General features: G+C 33.9%; 1 protein-coding gene and 1 long non-coding RNA gene across 13 annotated transcripts in view; one reads left to right on the forward strand and one right to left on the reverse strand.

The window, feature by feature from the left end:
• LOC125855270 (uncharacterized) overlaps positions 1-18,277 on the forward strand; it is a 27,035-nt gene continuing 8,758 nt past the window's right edge. Inside the window, exons 1-5 of one of the 9 annotated variants that reach the window (XR_007445465.1) lie at positions 1-85; positions 488-560; positions 9,346-9,432; positions 14,816-15,030; positions 15,136-15,230. This is a non-coding gene — a long non-coding RNA (uncharacterized LOC125855270). Of the gene's footprint in view, positions 86-152; positions 223-487; positions 561-8,779; positions 9,433-14,815; positions 15,031-15,135; positions 15,231-18,277 lie in introns of those variants that run through there. The other 8 variants (XR_007445467.1, XR_007445468.1, XR_007445470.1 and 5 more) reach the window with 8 other exon arrangements.
• LOC125855269 (MADS-box transcription factor 27-like) overlaps positions 15,275-18,277 on the reverse strand; it is a 17,494-nt gene continuing 14,491 nt past the window's right edge. The window contains exons 5-9 of one of the 4 annotated variants that reach the window (XM_049534978.1): positions 16,403-16,502; positions 16,284-16,325; positions 16,108-16,191; positions 15,819-15,970; positions 15,275-15,728 (exon numbers count right to left, since the gene is read on the reverse strand). In XM_049534978.1, the coding sequence (XP_049390935.1) occupies positions 15,707-15,728; positions 15,819-15,970; positions 16,108-16,191; positions 16,284-16,325; positions 16,403-16,502 (400 nt within the window). In that variant the 3' untranslated portion in view covers positions 15,275-15,706. Of the gene's footprint in view, positions 15,729-15,818; positions 15,971-16,107; positions 16,192-16,283; positions 16,326-16,396; positions 16,503-18,277 lie in introns of those variants that run through there. The other 3 variants (XM_049534977.1, XM_049534979.1, XM_049534980.1) reach the window with 3 other exon arrangements.

Consider the following 18,277-nt stretch of genomic DNA (forward strand, 5'->3'; position numbering starts at 1 on the left):
ATGTCCTTCTCTCTCTACACCATTCCGCTCCCCTCTCTCTCTTTCTATCTCTCCTTCCATTTCTAGAATCGAACTCGTGTTACAGGTACGTATTCATGTCTCTCATCTCCATTTTTGCATCAAATACCACATTCACTCACTTTTCTTCGGTAGTTCTTCATCTCTCCGATCTTCTGCGAATCGAATTGTACGATCAATTTTTTCCGATGCTGTTTGCTAAAGGTTTTCTTCTCATCAGTGCTTGTTCTCGCGTTTTTAATGGCGTTGATTCAGACACCGATTCGCTGTTTGTGTCGTATGCTTTTCCATTTTAGCTTAATTTTCAGGGTTTTTTTTCGACAGCCAAAGGCAATTTTCACCCTTTCTTCTGTACTGATTTTGGTTTTCGATAATTTTGCGTCATATTTTATTTTCTTCCCTCAAGTAATTTATTACAACTTATAAATCGTAATCATACTTTAATTGCTTTTTCTTCTGGAATTTTCAGATCAAATGTTTTTGGAAGACATGGCATCTAACACGACTCAGCATTGTGGAAAAACCGTCGCTTATTTTCTCAGGTGCGTTTTAGTTATACTGATGAAGACTAGAAGCATCTTATATTTTACTTTTCAAGTATTTATTACTAGGAGTGGGAGATCGGTTTGATTTAATCAAATTTCGGTTCGGTTCTTCGTTATTCGGTTTCAGAAAAATGTGCACCATATTTCAAACCAAACTAGATCGGTTCGGTTCGAATTTTTTTACTTTGATTCGGTTTAGTTCGGTATTTTTAAATCGGTTTTTGGTGTGAATAAAAATAAAAAGGGAATATGATAAAGTAACAATTGTTGTTTACGTCACACTTCAAACTTCAAAGTAACAACTAACAGTCTAACAATAAAAAGTAATAACATCAAAATAGTTTTGTTTAGGCTGGGTGCCCTTTACTGTTTTGTTTAGGCTCCAAAATTTAAAAATTAATGGGCCAGGTAAATATTTTGAGTCAAAATATATAAGTGTTATTAAATAATATAATTTAAATATTTTTAAATTTATTTAATAAAACTTCGATTCTTCGGTGCACTGTAGTTTCGGGACCCTTACACCGAACTTCGAACCGAAGTTCCGAAAAAAAAAATCGACACCAAAGAACCAAAATAGTTCGATTCGATTTGGTTTTTTGATTTTCTGATATTTATGCCCACCTTGTTTATTACTGTAATTATATTTTTGCTTAGTAATCAATACTAGTCTATAGTATTTTGTTGCTTCTTCAGTAACTGTCTATGCATGTTAGAGATAAATCAAAACATTCCTAGTTTGAAAGACAAATAGTAGTGCTTGAGAATTCAATCTGATACAATATCAATTGGACTTTTATTTTCAACATCTCTGTGTGCATCCCTTAATAATATAGGCAATTCATTCTCCATATCCTTATTATAACTTCTAGATATTGCAAACACAATTTCATGGAAGACTTCTCACGTCTTCTTTTTCATCTTGTGAAATTTTTAGGCACACCATTTCGATAAGTTGCTCTTTCTTTACAAATCCAAAGAAATTCACTCTTTTCTTTGCAAATAGCCAGTCTCTTAACAAGTCCTCAAACTCGGAGACACACCTTCAATGGAGATTGTCAAAACCTTCACGTTTACACCTTTTAAGATTGAACCAACACTCTAATACCACTTGTTGGAGATATAAGATGAGCCTCTTCATAGGCGCAAAAAGAATGAAAAAGATAGATACATAAAACTAAATTATATCATTAGATTACATTACAAAATCAGATACGAGGTTTATTTAAGGGTCAATAAATAATTATAGACTCATACTACTATTTCATACATGTAACCTAAATTATTGCCATATAGAAATCATCAATTCATGTATCTGGATGTCCTAATAATTGAGTATAGACAGTTAAACATTTGAATTTATTATTTGAAGGTAAGAGAGGATTGAGGCAAGGAGATTCCATCTCCCCTCTTCTTTTTGTAATGGTAATGGAATATTTGTCAAGGATTCTGAACAAAATGAGCTTTACCCAACTCAAATTCCATCCAATGTATAGGATGACCAAACTAACTTACTTAATCTTTGCCGATGATCTCATGATTTCTGCAAGGGGGATATGAGCTCAATTACTAGAGTGATGGAGGCACTAGACCACTTTAGTAGAGTGACAGGGTTAATTGCTAATTTGGATAAGTCCAACATCTTCATAACTGGTGTGGGAGATGAGGTCAAACAGAACATTCTAACAAAAATTGGGTTTGCATTGGGTACTCTCCCTATCAAATAATTGGACTGCTACTTACCTCAAAGAACTAGACAAAGATGGATTGCCAACAACTAGTGGATAAAATTATCGCAAGAATACAAGCTACTTATGCAAAACATTTGTCATATGCTGGAAGATTACAAATAGTTATGACAATGCTTTTTCCATTCATAAGTTTTGGGGAGCAGTTTTTATCTTACCTCAAAGTGTGTTAAAGGAGATTGATAGGAAGTGTAGGATGTTCTTATGGAATGCAACTGCGGAAAAGAGAAAGGTAGCACTGGTAGCTTGGGATAAAGTCTGTGTCCCTAAGAAATTTGGAGAGCTTAACATCAAAGAATGTTGCAAATGAAATATTGCCTCAGTAGGGAAACTTTTGTGGCAAGTGACAATGAAGAAGGATGTGTTATGGATAAAGTGGGTGAATGATGTTTATATGAAAAACACTGTGAATATATGGATATATGATGCCCCAGCAGAATGCAGTTGATACTGGAGGAAATTAAATGCCCTAAAAGCACAAATGTCTAGTTGGTATCAGGATAACAAGTATACTCTCACACATAATGGTGCCTACTGAGTATCTCGCAGTTAATCAAGCTCTACTAGGTCCACTCACGAAATTAAAAGAAGTAGATTGTTAAAAATGAGCATTTCAGTGGAGAATGGAAATTGTTGTTTGTGTGATGAGAGCGTGCTGGAGACACACCATCACTTATTTACTAAGTGTAGGTGGATTACTGGTGTGAAAATCCTTATGTGTACAATATGGCCAAGGGTTCAATTATCATCTAGAGGAGTTTACAAAACAGTTAAATGGATAAAAAAGAAAAGGTGAAAGCAGTTTCAAAAGGAAGTTATCGCAGCAGCCTGGGGTGCATTGGTCTTCTACACCTAGATAGCTAAGAACAAGAGAATTTTCATTCATCAGAATGTAAATGGTGAATTTGTTAATGCACAAATACAAAAGGAACTAAAAGAAAGGATATATATGTTACAGGGGTCAAGGAAAGCACATAAATGTCATAGTTTTATACAACTAATTTGTAACTAGTTTTCTGGAGATCTAGTGGTTTTAAGACACCCTCCTTAGAATGTGGTTGAGGAACACTAGATGCTCTTTAGATTGTACTCTATTGCTTGTTATGGTAATATTTCACATGTGTTACCAACAAAAAAATTTGTCCTCGTATGGACATTCGACTTTTCCTTATCTTTTCACAATAGAAAATAAAAAGAAAATTTAGAACTTGAATATAACTAGCAGTGCGAAAAGTCCTCATAGTTGGGATATTTTGATCCCTTTTTTCTTTCACTAGTCCTTGGAGGACCAACAAAGAGTCAAAGAAAGTATCTTATTTCAAAAAGCAATCTTTGAAATTATCGCTTTTCGAATAGATTTTACAAAAAAAATATTCATATTAAGCTCTAAATTTAAGCTATTGAGATGAGATGACTCCTACTGGCCCTTCTTCTTAAGAATCGAATGTGCGAGTCCCCTGCATAAGACTCAAGTGGAGAAGACTTTTTCTTCACTCTTAGTAAGTGCTTTGTCGTAGCTATGTTCATTGCTAGCTTATTGACTAGAGTCATGCTTCAATCATGATTGCTTGTTGCATCTGATTGTCTTGTTATTTTGTCATTGGAGATTCAAGTAAGCACTGATAAAGATCTCTCAATTTCTCGTGTTCGAAATGGTTTGGAAGTAAGCTATGAAAATTAGAAAGTAGACGAGAAAATATGAGCTAAAGGATAATTGAAATTTATGTGGGTTGTAAAAGAAATGAATGAAGAAGTGACACAAAATATCACGATTTAATATTTCCAATTTAACTAAGTCCATCACTAGGGGGCATAAAGGGAAACTTTAATCTTTTGAGCTTTGAATGGAGGTAGCCAGGGCTTTCGCAACACCCCATTGCTAACTAGATGAGTTACAACTCATCTTTTATTTCTTTCAAAACATACCAATTACCTCAATCAAATTTGAATCTTGTCCTTAAACAACTTAAGTTATGGGAGAATGACAACTAGTCCCTCTAATGGTAGAACTTATGAACCTAGAATGGACAAATAATTCTAGCTACTTAATCCTTTATACTTTTAATAAGTACTTTTATGACTCAACTGATCTTGAAAGTGGAGAGGACATTTACATACATTGAATATAGCATGAAATCCTTTCAGACTTCTCTTATCAAATTTCTAGTTAGAGTGAGTGAGAGCTTATTATTGTCAAATGCAACAATTCTTCTTATATACGATAACGCTCCTTGGCATTCTTGTTCAAGTAGTTCAAGAGCGAAAGAGTATAGTGAAAGAAGGTGAGGTTTTTTTAAAATGATATTCTTCACATTAAGGTTAAGGTTTACCCCCACAGTAAGCATTATATAGCATTGATTATCCAAAAACTAGAAGATGGTTGACCTAACGCACCTAAATTCTTCGCAATAAATTCATACAACTTTATGCAACTGAGCAAGTTAACCTCTTGGCTTGGTTCACCTCCTCAATTAAGTATTTCATTTTTCCTTGAGGAAAGTAGATATTTTCACTCTTTGACCTAGCAATGTGGGTCTTCATCATCTTAATACATCTTAATACGACTTATTCAAAAAGCCTGCCCTATAATAGATTCAACTAAAGTGATAGTAAGCTTACTACTTGAATCATGAAAGACACTTTCCGCCTATCTATTCAATTCAAATTTTATGCTCACTTATGAAGTCAAGCTAATAATGCCAAAAAAACAAAACATGGAGTCTACTGATTTGAAAATCAAGCGAAGTAAAAAGACATAAGCACAAATTCAAAAAGAAGAAGCAAGACATGAGGCAAAGATTACCTATAGAATTATTTGAATTAGAATAATAATACCTTACAAACAAGGTAAATGACTCTATCATCCAAGATCGACCCTATCCATCTTATCTATTTAGATTCCTGTTCGTGATTCCCCTTTTCGCCTCTTTCTCCAAAGTTCGGAACCTAAATAAGCCACAAAAAGATAAAAGTGACCAAAATAAGTCATTATTCTAGTAAGTAACTAAAATAGGCTCAGTGGAAGAAAAAAATTTGTTTTGTAAAATATTCCAAATGTTTTCCGTTAGTCTCATAACGGGTATATTTTAATATATAACAAAATTATTTCTTACATTTTATAAAGTGTAAGTTTTTCTTACACTTTGTAAAGTGGAAGTTTTTCTTATACTTTATAAAGTGGAAGAAAAAATTATGTTTTACTAAGAGGAATATTTTTCACGTTTTGCATTAAATCGTATCTCTTTATGAAGCTTTTGTAGTGTTTGTCATACAATTATATTGATTTGACATATCATAAAAACGAAAAAAATTATTACATTATGTATTTTTATTTTTTTATTCTGAAAACTCCTCCAAGCTCTATTTAAGAAAAAAATTATTACATTATGTATCATAAGTGTTAACTTGATTTGATCTATGTAGTCATTTGGAACCCTCAAAAAGTCGATCAACGATTCATCACTATAAATAATTCACTCTCCAAAATTTACTTCTCCGTGTGACAAAATGAAGTAGGGTATTTTCCGACTATAATCAAATTATAATATGTACTATTTATACCCATTCTTTTATAAATTGATGAAAGAAATTTATGATATCAGACATTAATTAAATATTTAGCATTGTGTTTAAAAAGATAATTATAATAAACGATATTTTCGTCATGTTTAATTTCACCATCCCAATAAATCGAAACTCTAACTGTTGGTTTAGAAGACATTTTTTTTGTGATTCAAATGAAGAAAAATAGAAGACTAAAGATGATGAAGGTACTATGTTTGAACGTCCTTAAATAGAGCTTGGAGGAGTTTTTAGAATAAAAATACATAATATAATAATTTTTTCTGTTTTAATGATATGTCAAATTAATATAATTGTATGACGAACACTGCAATAGCTTCATAAAGAGAACGTGAAAAATATTCCTCTTTGTAAAATAAAAATTTTTCTTCCACTTTATAAAGTGTAAGAAAAACTCACTTTACAAAGTGTAAGAAAAGAAAAACTTTCACTTTACAAAGTGTAAGAAAAACTTACACTTTACAAAGTGTAAGAAATAATTTCGTTTTACAAGGTGTAAAAAATAGTTCCGTTATATATTAAAATATATACACGTTATGAGACTAATGGAAAACGTTTGAAATATTGCATAAAACCGAATTTTTTATTCCACTAAGTCTATTTTAGTTACTTAGAATAGTGACGTATTTGGGTTACTTTTATCTTTTTGTGGCTTATTTAGGTTCCGAACTCCTTTCCTCATACGTCTATGTCTATTTTTTTTTTATTTTTCTTTAGGTTCTATCTTATTTGTCTTTGACTTATTTATGTACTATTTTATTTTGAAATCAAAGTAGCTATAAGTCGAATAGTACAACTACAAGGGAGAAGCAACTTTGTTTCTTCCTCACTTATTTTCTTGTGTCTAGCTGTCCAAGTGGAAGGCTTGATAATCAAGCTATCATAAACATCAATGAAATCTTTATCAATAATATGCTAGTGTTATGGGAGAGGAGACCTTCGCTACTTTAATGAAAATAGGAGAATTGTCGTTTTATAGTCACGCTTCTACAAATACCTTCCACCCAACATGACTATAAATAAAGCCAAAAAGAATAGTCTTCATAGAAGGACAAAGTAAGGATAGACATAATGCTCTAACCTTCCAAACATGTAAATAAGTAAGCAGTCATTGATTTTAGCAAAGATTTTTTATAGTTGAAACTTGAGCTATAGTATTAGGGGATAGCTTCTTATATGAGAAAACAAGTGTCTTTTCAAAGGCTTTATATCAGACATCTTCAAGAGAAGACAATAAGCAAAAATAAAAAGAATGATGCAACTATAGTGTATATGTACACGATACTAATGAACTCTCTTTATGATTGATTTAATAAAAACTGAAAATTTATTGAAACTGATATAATCAAATCTTCTTTCTTTTAATTTTATTCTCGTCAGGCTTTAAAGGCCTGTTGGTTAGGTTAAAATTCGATTCAACCAAAAGAATAGAAGAATTTAACTTTCTTTAAAAATGTTAACTTATGAAACCATCTATCTTTATCACTCACTCACTCCAATTCGCATATTAGACGATTTTTCTTTCTATACTTACATATGTAAGACTCCAGCTAGCTTGCATGACTTGTCTAGCAGTTTAAAACTTGGCCCACTGGCTTCTTTTCAATTCAAGAGTTGCATGATAAGTAAGCGCTCAATCTTGATTGACTTGAGCTAGTTAAATAGATCAGAAATATCATTACAATTATGTCAAATCTTAGTCTTAGATATCTTTTTTGAGATTTTTGAATCTCTAATGGACAAAATCTTCATGCATGCATTCTTTCTCTGCTCCTAAGCCATACATTTTTTCTTTTCTTTTGGCACTTCTATTAGGTACTAAGTTGCGCGAACTCTTCACTTTTAAAGCCGCACCCGTGTTGGATTCTCCAAAAAAAGCACTACTTTTGGCGAATCTGACACGCACCCCTTGACCTTTTTGAAGAGTCTGAGCAACATATATTAGGTACTAAATCCTACCTTAGGTGTTGAGTATTGTGCTCCTTCCTTAATACCTAAATAAAGTTTTGTTTATGGAATAACCTAAAGCATAAATCATAACAGCTATTCTAATCATACAAGGACTATGATTAGAATTTTACTCCATAACCAAAGGACCAAAAATACTATTAAGCCATTGAAAAACTTTCACAATCATTTTTTTACAATGTTGGTTGCTAAAGTATAGTTACAAAAGTTAAATTTTAAAATAAAAGTTGATTAAAAAAAAAACGTTAATATTTGAAATATATATTTTATATAAAAAAACATTATCATTTATCTCTAAGTATTCAAGATATGTATTAAATACAATATTGAATAATTAGCCAAGGTCCGTCAAAAACATTTTTTCATCAAAAGTAGGAGTAAGATTACATATTTACCACTTTTCCGAGATCTCAATTGTAGAATTACACTGGCTATATATAATTGTTACATAGTACACTTACATAGTTACAAATTTGTCGTTAATATTAAAAGTAATAATTATAAATCATTTTCAAATAAATATTGTCTCTATTCATTTTTACTTATCATGTTCGGAGGTCAATATGACTAATCTTTGAAGATATATTGCACTAAATTAATTCAATAATTTAATTTAAAAATTAAAATATTCAAAAACTTTAAAAATAATAATTAAAAGTTACGATTCCTCTCATATTACTAATATAATAATGAAAAAACATGTATTAACGTGTTGGCCAAACTCCATACTATTTGATTTTTGAAAAGTAAAAAATGACAAATAAAATGAACAGAGAAAGTATTATTTTAATTAAATTAATTAATAAAAAGTTCTGACAAGCAAATATTTTGTAATGGTAAAGAGAATACATGGGAGTGCAGGTAGAAAATGCTTTAAAAATTACTCACCTGATAGTCACAATAAAACAAGAAGTCCCCAGAAAAGCATATAAGAACGCCATAAAATAATCACCATTGGGGTGCCACCAGGAAACAGCAGCAGTCTCCAGAATTTTCTCAACCCCCTGCCCCACTCTGCTTCGGGTTTCTCATCCCAATTTCCCCGTCCTTTTTATCCTTCACAGCTCACGCATATATCGTTTTTCCCGTCTCTATTCATTTCCTCTCTCTAGTCTATGTGAAACCTACTGTTTCGATCACAAATCGAATTCTCTTCTTTCAATTCTTACTTCATCTTCTCCTCGAATTGTCCGATAAACTTTTCGATCGATCACTCCAGGATGAACTCGCAATGTTTGTTCTTTCCTCTCATGGCGGTGGTTCAATTCACAGTTTTTTTCTTCTTGGTTCCTGAGAAAGAAGAAAAAATATATTTAATATCATATGCTTATCTTTGTTGAAAGCTAAACTCAATTTTCACCTTTGCTTCTAAACTAACTGCGTTTTCCGATACGTTTCCTTTTTTTATTCTTTTTTGAATATTTTATCTCGCAGCTTGCTGATCGGAATCATTTTTTGTTTTGCCTTTTTCAATTCCCTTGCAGAACTTTTTCCTGATCACAAGTTTATAACAGATGTGGTATGCAATTACACTCACAGCATTGTGGAAATGCCGTTGCTTCGTTTTTCAGGTGCGTAATGTTGAATTAGTTTCGTATTTTCTTAGTTTTTTTTTCTGGTTCACAAATCTTTCCTTGCGAGTTATTGGAGTTTCTTTTCTTCACGATTCTTTTCTTTACTAGGAAGCATATTGTCTTGGATTTGATGTTACACTTTGAAGTACTGTTGGCAAACAATTTTGCTTCTGTACTTCAGTTAAAGAAAATTACTTTAATGTTTCTCGGTGAAATCTGTGCTGGCTTCAGATATGTTATTGCATGTACACTTTTCTTTTGTTTGTTGCTTTTGCATTTTTTCTTTTTCGGCACCAATTTATCATAGTAGTTCATAGAATAGTATGACGGAATACTTATAGCATTTACTTTATGTAATTGTGTATATTAGAGGTCAAATATGCTTTCTATCTGTGTGATATAATCTTAGTGCTGCTGTACATCTTATGGCTTCTCCCGCGAACTGTGTTATGATTACCTCCTGTTACTTTTGTTATCATTTTGTGTTTTTGATCTAAAGTGATCTATACAACATCATGTAAAATACAGATAGCTAGATACATGATCAGCAAGAAAATGATTGATTTACCAGTTTAATGGCCTACAGTAGAAGTTGAACTGAAATACCACTTGGCGACCTAATTGAAATCTTGTAACATCATGTTAACTGTTACACATTTCTCTGGAATATATTATTGTTAACTAGCTTTGTCCCTCTAAAATTGTTAAGTGATCATATTACAAGCAATTTACTGCGTGAAATGGATTGGCTACCTAATCTACTTCTTTTGTATTTCAGCATTGTACTAACATAAATTGAGGATTTTTTTTGCGTAAATGATTCCTTTAGTTTAGTCATATGCTTTTAAGATTAAAGTTTAGGGAATTGTCCATATTGAGGGATAGAATAAAGAGTTGTAGGATTGAAGGATGATCGTTGTACACTGTATTGGATCTTATATATTGCTTAGGAAAGAAAAGATATTTTACCAACTAGTATTATTGTTGTTCTTGTTTTGATATTTCAACTGTCGTACTATTTTTGTTGTCATTGTCTGTGTCTTATTTGTACCTAGATTTGTTGCACTTGAGCTGTGAGTCTTTCGGAAATTGCCTCTCTACCTCCACGAGATAGTTGTTAGGTCTGCGTACATTCTACCCTCCCCAAACCTCACTTGTAGGATTTGTTGTTGTCCCCTCCTCACTGTGAACTTGTTTCTATACAAAAAAGTTTATTCACTATTATATTTAACTGCTTAATGTGTTTGTTTGACTCAATTTTGAGTAGAAAGATCTGAAAAGTCATATAAATGAAATTGAATACCTGTAGGATTTATGGAAGATATTGCATAGGAGTGGGGGTTTTACCGTGTTCGCACCCAAAGGGTAGCGGCTGCTGGTTTTACTTGTCATAAAAAAAGGAGGAGGAGGATTTATCGAAGAATTCATGTTAGGGATTTAGGTGGGTGTTGTTATTATAGATTTAATTACTTTAGACGAATGCATATTAAGATATATATCGGTATTCTAGACAGAATTGCTAATGACCTCACTTTATTTACTTGATAAGAAGACTGATTCAAAGCCTGAGTGGGCGCATTTGTTTTTCTGAAAAGGAGAAAAGATTAGCTTATGAGTAATGTATTTTGATTTTACCTCTTCTTGCTGCTATATTTATTTTTTTTTTGGTTATTTTTACTTTATATTTTAATCATAATTTTGAATAAGAACATCATTGAAATAAGAAAGATGATAAATATTTGACTTGAATATTTTGTTTCCAATTTAAATCTGTAAAAGTGTAACTTACGAAGGTGAGGGAGTGGATGTAGCCATATGGATTAAGACAGTGATTTATGAATCCACCACACACAGGTTCAAACTGTTGTTCACCTGTAATTTCAAAATACTTGTCAGTGTATGGACTGATATGACACTGTACACACATTGATAACTCCTCAAAGCTTTATTTTTGGAACAAGAAGGATTAATCATGAAAGCTTATATCTCTCAGCTTGATGAATTTTAAAGTTTAAGTGATCATTCTATATTTGCTGTATTTGTCTTTAGCTCACTAGCAACCTTTCGCTTGAAAGTTATCACATTACAATAACTGCTTCTACCAAAATACTTTCTTATGTTGCCTCCTATTTTGGTTACTGACCTAGGTTTACTTTTGTGAGGGTTGGGGCAGAATGTTCTTATAATTTGTTGCTTGAGATATTATTAAAAATAATTAGTAATAATTTGAAACATTAAGAAAAGAACAATTTTTCTCATTAAAGTCAAAAAAATATGAAGTCTTACTTGAAATTTGATTTGGCTGTGGAGAAGGGTAGAGGGGCGGGTCCATTATCCACAGAGTTTAGAAGGCTGTGATTGGTCCAAAGGACAGGTCACAAACGGATTTCTCGGTTATCAAAAAAAATAAAAAAAAATTGATTTGGCTGTTGGTCAAATGAAATGGTTGTAGATTAATAATAACGTAAGACATAACTTAAAGTAACCTGTAAAATATTAATTATTGGAACATATAAATATTCCTCATCTTTAAAAACCATAAACCATAAGTTATTGAGACTCTTGTTTTTATAAAATTAGATAATGGTTGGCAAATAGAAAATTCAATTGTTTATGCAACTGGTGAGTTTCAAGGTTTCAATAATACTTTGTTTTTGTTGTGTTAAACCTAGTCTCATTTTGAGATGGATTTCTACCTCATAGATTTGGTGGCTAGTGAGCTATGTTAGCATTTTGGTAAATGACGGATCAGTTGGTCCTAGTTGAGCTAGTCTAGTTTCCATTCCACAGATAGTTCTGGATGTGATTGAAAGCTTTAGTGCATTCATTTAATCACATCCTTGTAAAGTGCATCATAGAAGTTCCAAGTGATCTTATATATTGCATAACACTTCCTCTGCTTTATAGTATGAGGGTCAAAATACCTAATTTTCAGTGTGGATTTAGACATAGATTCATCAAGAATTTGACATAAATTTTACATAGTTGAAAACTGTAAAACAAGTGCGGTTGGTCACAAAAGTTAATAGATCAAAATATTTAGTAGATTTTTATAAAAGCTTGTCGTAAAAGAAAAACCTCTGACTCCCCCAAAAGTAATAGTATCCCCTTAGGTAAATGTGACAGAGTAAGTATTAGGTTTAGAGGACCCTTTTGTTAATGTGTCAGAGGAAGTTTTAGGTTCAGAGGGATAAAAGAAACAAATTTGATACTTCTGTTACTGATATAATTCGGTTATAGTTAGTCTTGTTAATGCAATAAAGTTGACTTGTTACCATATTGTTTATACAATAGATTCACATGACTTAACTGTGAATATGACTTATAAGCAAAATAAGATGGTTATGATAGACATCGAAATAACAAGTTCATAATAACGAGGAAGAGGAGAAAAGTGTCGTGTATGGTCACCCAAAGATCAAGGCAGATCAAGTGGGGTGCCTTGACTTAGAATAATACTCAGGAGTTGTGGAGAAGTTGATAGCAATGGGGACCTGGAGGAGCAGTGGGGACGCGAGTAGCATGTGGTCGATGACTGCGACTTACATTAAGGGAGCAGCTAGAGCGGTGCTAGAGATCTTGAAGGGTTACTCCAGTGGACACAAAAGAGGATTGGTGGTGGAATGAAGAGGTCCAAGGAAAAGTGGACGCCAAGAAAGCAGCATATGTGAAGATAGTAAAAAGTAAAGACAACGAGGAGAAGAGGGCGAAATTAGCAGTTAAGGCAGCAAAGACTGCAGGGGTTTTGGACGTCTGTATGAAGAACTTGGGGACATAGGCTGGGACAAGCAGTTGTACATGACAGCCAAGGTGAGAGAGGAGAAGACTTGTGACTTGGAGCAAGTGAAGTGCATCAAAGATGAGGATGACACGGTATTGGTGGATGGGACTCTTATTAGGTGTAGATGGCAGACATACTTCCATAAACTCTTGAACAAAGAGGTGTGTGATCTTGGACACTCCAAGAGTCATCGAGATTTTGGGTATTGTAGGCGTGTAAAGGTTTATGGTTCACCTACCTTAAAGCAATGTCACATTTTTGGAATGGTTGTAGAAGGTTAAACCATTTATGAAGTTCAAAAGAGTTTGTGAAATTTAAAAAATATGGGGAAAGAAAGCTTGGAATCACCTCATACTATATTGCAAGGACACCTCAAACTGGAACTTTAGGCAGTACAGATGATGTTTAGAGATAAATTAAGTACACTATTTCCATGCCTGTCCCATCAATAGGGTAACTTATTAATGCTATGGTTGTAACAGTGCCTACTAGTAGTTTTATTTACTTAGATTGGACATATTATGTTGCTAAAAGACAATTTGGTGTTTGAGAGAGTACCATGTCATCTCACTCAAATGTGGTGTTATAGATCTTTGCTGTGTGGAAGAGGCTATCCTTGTCCAGCTTGTTTGGAAGTTTTTTGATCTTTTTACTACGTTGATGAAAATTGTTATTTAGCTGACATACTACTGCAGTAACTCTAGATGATCCATTTTTTCTCTCGAGTCAGGCCAGTTTCCTCAGAATTTGTTCGTTCATGCAACTTTAAGAACCTTACTGCACCACATGGAGATGTGAGAATCATCTTCATTGTTATCCAGGTGCTAGTCAAAATGGAACCTAATCTCCCCCTCTTTTGTGTCTATTTGTCTTGAACTGAGAATCTTGACCAAAGGACATTGTTAAATTATGTCTTGTATTCTCACTGTTTGAAATTGCTGCTGCTGCTGTTATTGAGCTTTGGTTGTAATAAATGTTCCAATCAGTTTAAGTATTGGCATTGTAGAAGGTGCTCTATCGTGCTCTGATGATTCCACTAAAATCTAAAACAAATCTTCTCTTTTACAGTTTTCCAGAATTCCTAAATTAATGGTATCATGTTCTTTTGTAGTATAACATAGCATGCTTGCAGTTTTGGTGTTCAAACAGATTCAAATTTCTAGTTTTAATTCCATTTACCTTGTCAATACATAGTACCTGACGCACTAAAGTTTGATAACTTCCATGGAGTTTATGCCTTTTTAATGTCCTAGTCCTATTCACTACCTAATAGCCCTTCATTCACTTTTTTTGTCAATGGTAACAGTTATTCCTTCATTTACGTTCTTGTAAACTATCTCCTGATAGAAGATGAATAATCTTTCGTGGTGAAGACTCTACTCCTTTTAGATGACTATGTTCTGTTTATGTGTACTCTCCAAAGTAATACGAAGTTTTGCCTACGATGGACTTTATGCTCACACACATCATGACCTAAACATGTTTCTTCCATGTTAATTTAGTATGCAATCCATTGCTGTACAAATAGGTCATTTGATGAGAGTCTGTCTTCTGTCGTATAGAAAATTTGGCTGTTGATAGTGCATGTCATTCGTGTAGGTTTACCATTGGAATCCTTGTGATCCAGAAATAGCTTGTTTAAGAGCACTTACCGTCTTCGGCAGAAAAGAATGTTTGTGGAGCATGCTCCTCCATAGATTATCTGTTACTTGAGCGCGAGTGTCTTTTGGAAACAGCCTCTCTACCTCCATGAGGTAGAGATAACGTATGCGTACAGTCTATCGACCCGGACCTCACCTGTGGGATTGCACTAGGTATATTGTTGCTGTTGTTGCTTCATATATTATTTGATCATCCATTCAAAAATTTCTGGGAAGAGCATTACTAATACAAATTCTTGTTGTATCTTTTTTGTTTAGCACTTAAATTTGAAGTTCGACGCTGGTGTGAAATGAATTTAATCTGTCCCTTGCTAAAGACTATTGCACGCAAAGCATATTGATGCAACAATGCGGTATGGCTTACTTTATTAAGTTTCTTAGCTCTGCTTTGTACTGTTTGCTTGTGGTGTGTTTCTCAAGGAATTTCTTTGAGGAGTTACTGTTATGTATATCCTTTTTCTGATTGCATTTCTTTGCTCCCACCCCTGTTTTAAGTAGTCAACTATTTATAGCTATTTGAAAACGTCATCAAGGACAATCCTAGTATACAGGGCATACACATCATAAGCATGAAGTGCCAAGAAAGATAAAGAAATGTAGAGGTACTGTGCCAATGTATTCCTTTATTTGTTGTTATCTTACTTTAAGTAGTTGTGCTAAGGATTACCTCACACTTGTCAAACTTGATGTCATAAACCTTATGAACTGAAGATTTTTTCCTGACATCTCTGGGTTCTATATCATTACTACCATTAAAAATTAAAACATAGCTCTGTAAGCACAGCTGCTTCTTCAACATGAGAACTGAAAACTCTTACGACTCTGGTTTTCACTGCGAATGCAGTTGTAGCCTGCAGCATTTTCCAGTAAGACGATAGTCAATGATCAGGTTAGTGAATTACCATTGTGCTTCCAGATGAAGCATATGAACAAGAAATTACCCCAATTCGGTAGTTCCCGATGTCTCATAGTTCTGTTGCTGTGGCTGGCTAAGCTGGAGATGAACAGGAGCATGAAGGTCCTCATTGATGCTTAAACTGTTCGCAACAAGGGGACTTCTGCTCACTCCATTTGCATCTCTATTTCCATAAATCTGTAGTTTAACACAATGTAGAAACAATTTGCCAGAGTTCTAAAAAGAATGGTTCCCTCTTTCACTTGGTATAAGAAAACAAAAGGAAATAATTGATCTTGAAGCATGTGAAAGCTTTTAGTGATGTACATTGATACCTTCTTACACAATTCCATATTTTCTTGACGAATTAGGTTTACCTTCTTATATAGGTCCATGTTTTCCTGATGAATGAGGTTTCCCTGCAAGGAAAAATATTAATTTAGTATCTTGAGAAGTTATAATACTTTTTAGAATAAATTGATAAGAGTCTCTGCATTTTATGTTGATTGACCTTTCGGTTTAGTTCTTGTATCTCATCAATCAGAATTTCGTCCTGTAGACATGTGGGGATAGAGTTAGTTTTTATTTAATTAATATAGTGAACATTTGTTGGATCTGGAAAATTCATACCTTTCTTACACGAACACCATGGAGACTCGTTTCCAGTTGGTTCTCCAAGTTCTGCAAATCTTTGATGCTCAGACCAGAAAGCTCTTCACCCATCATTTGTCTATATTGCAGAAATAAACTGTTAAGAAACATGTGATTCCAACAGAGAAATTGACAGTTGACTGTATGTGACTTATGCATCCTGTTTTAAACAACTGTGACTTCTCGTTTCTTGGGGGGGTGGGGGGTGATGTTAAACAGCTTGATGGGGCTCTGGAAGAAATTTATAACACCATTTGAGGTGTGCTTATTATTGGATTTTCACTCCCCAACATTGAGCTGCTTCCTGGGATTATATAGTGAAGACATCTTTACAGAATCCTCCAGTGAATTGCATGATTCACTGCAGTTCAGTTGACCAAAAATTTTGAGAAATATTTTCTTTAGGAAAACAATCTCCTTGAAAATATGGAAAATGACCCTTCGGGGTTGGCCAGTGGTTTGGGCTTGGGACTTCCATGTTGGAGGTCTGAAGTTTGAAACCCCTTGCCAGCGAAAGCAAGGGGTTTGCCTTCTGGATCGAGCTCATCGCACCGGGCTTGCCTAGTGCGGGTTACCTCTCCTATGTGGTTTGCAAGCTATTGCATAGGAGCGGGGGTTTTACCCTGTGCGCACCCAAAAGGTAGCGGCTTCGGGTTTCCCTTGTCATAAAAAAAATAATATGGAAAATGACTTTCCTAATGAAAGTAGGAAAAACAAATCACATTGTCTCCACAACCACCCAGCCCACCCCTGAATCCCTCCACCCCCACCCTCATAGAGTCATAGTTTTGTCTTAGATATATATAGAAATACTTTTAGCATTATAAATTTTTACTTGCATACCGAACACAAGAAATAAACAAGAAACCACTTGTTCTACTAGAAAATGTTTTCCTCCATACCAGGCACACCCTAGAAGTCCATGCTAATACTTTAATTCATAAGAGAGACTGAATGTTGTTTGATCCTTCAAAACCCTGATCTGAAGGGTTACAACCATGGTCCTGAGTGCCTCTTCTTTTTGATTGTAAAACCAGTAGCTTGAAATAATCTGAGTATCCTTTCTGTCAGCACTTCCAGATATAATCTTTTTAAGGATAACCTAGAGCAGATATCTCTGTCATATTCTATTTTGTGAACTGATGCTACAAGCTATCTAGTGTCACTTGCTTTTTTCCAGCAAGGTGGTGATAGTTTAGTTCTTAGTTTCATGCATTTTCTTGTGGTTGGCTTAGGATGCCTATACTGTTGAAGATATTGAAGGAACATTCCAAACGGCATCCTTGATGAGACACCTTTTGTATCACTACTAGAACTATCCTTTTCTCTCTTTCTACTGCCCACTGAACATAGAAAAAGAAAACTGGGGTGTGGGTTTTGGGTACTGATAGAGCTATAGAATTGAAAGACAGATAGAAATGAGAGGAGAGAAGAGGAGGTACATTCAATTTTTTTTGTTCTTCCAAGGGTTTTGAGGGACAGGAAGGGAGAAGCAGAGAAAGGAGAGTTAAGTTCGTTAACAAAATGTTCTGTCAAAAAGTGAGTGAAACGAAGAAAAACAGGACATGTTTTAACGGAACTTCTGTAGTGTCAAAAGAAAGCTCCGGATTATGAACAAAATAGCTATCACGGGAATTAGTGTCAATTAATACACATTTCTCTATTTCCTCACTCCATCCATTTAAAGACAGAAAAGTAAAACCCTCAAATATTACCTTTATTCCCCCCAACCCCCAAAAAATAAAAAGAAATAACACCGTCAATCCAAAAGATCACAACAGTTAGATATTTTAAGTAGTGCAATGGAGGAGATATTTTATTTTGCCTAGTAACATTGTTGATGAAATCAACGTA

Source organism: Solanum stenotomum, chromosome 2 (assembly GCF_019186545.1).
Source record: "Solanum stenotomum isolate F172 chromosome 2, ASM1918654v1, whole genome shotgun sequence".
NCBI lineage: Eukaryota > Viridiplantae > Streptophyta > Magnoliopsida > Solanales > Solanaceae > Solanum > Solanum stenotomum.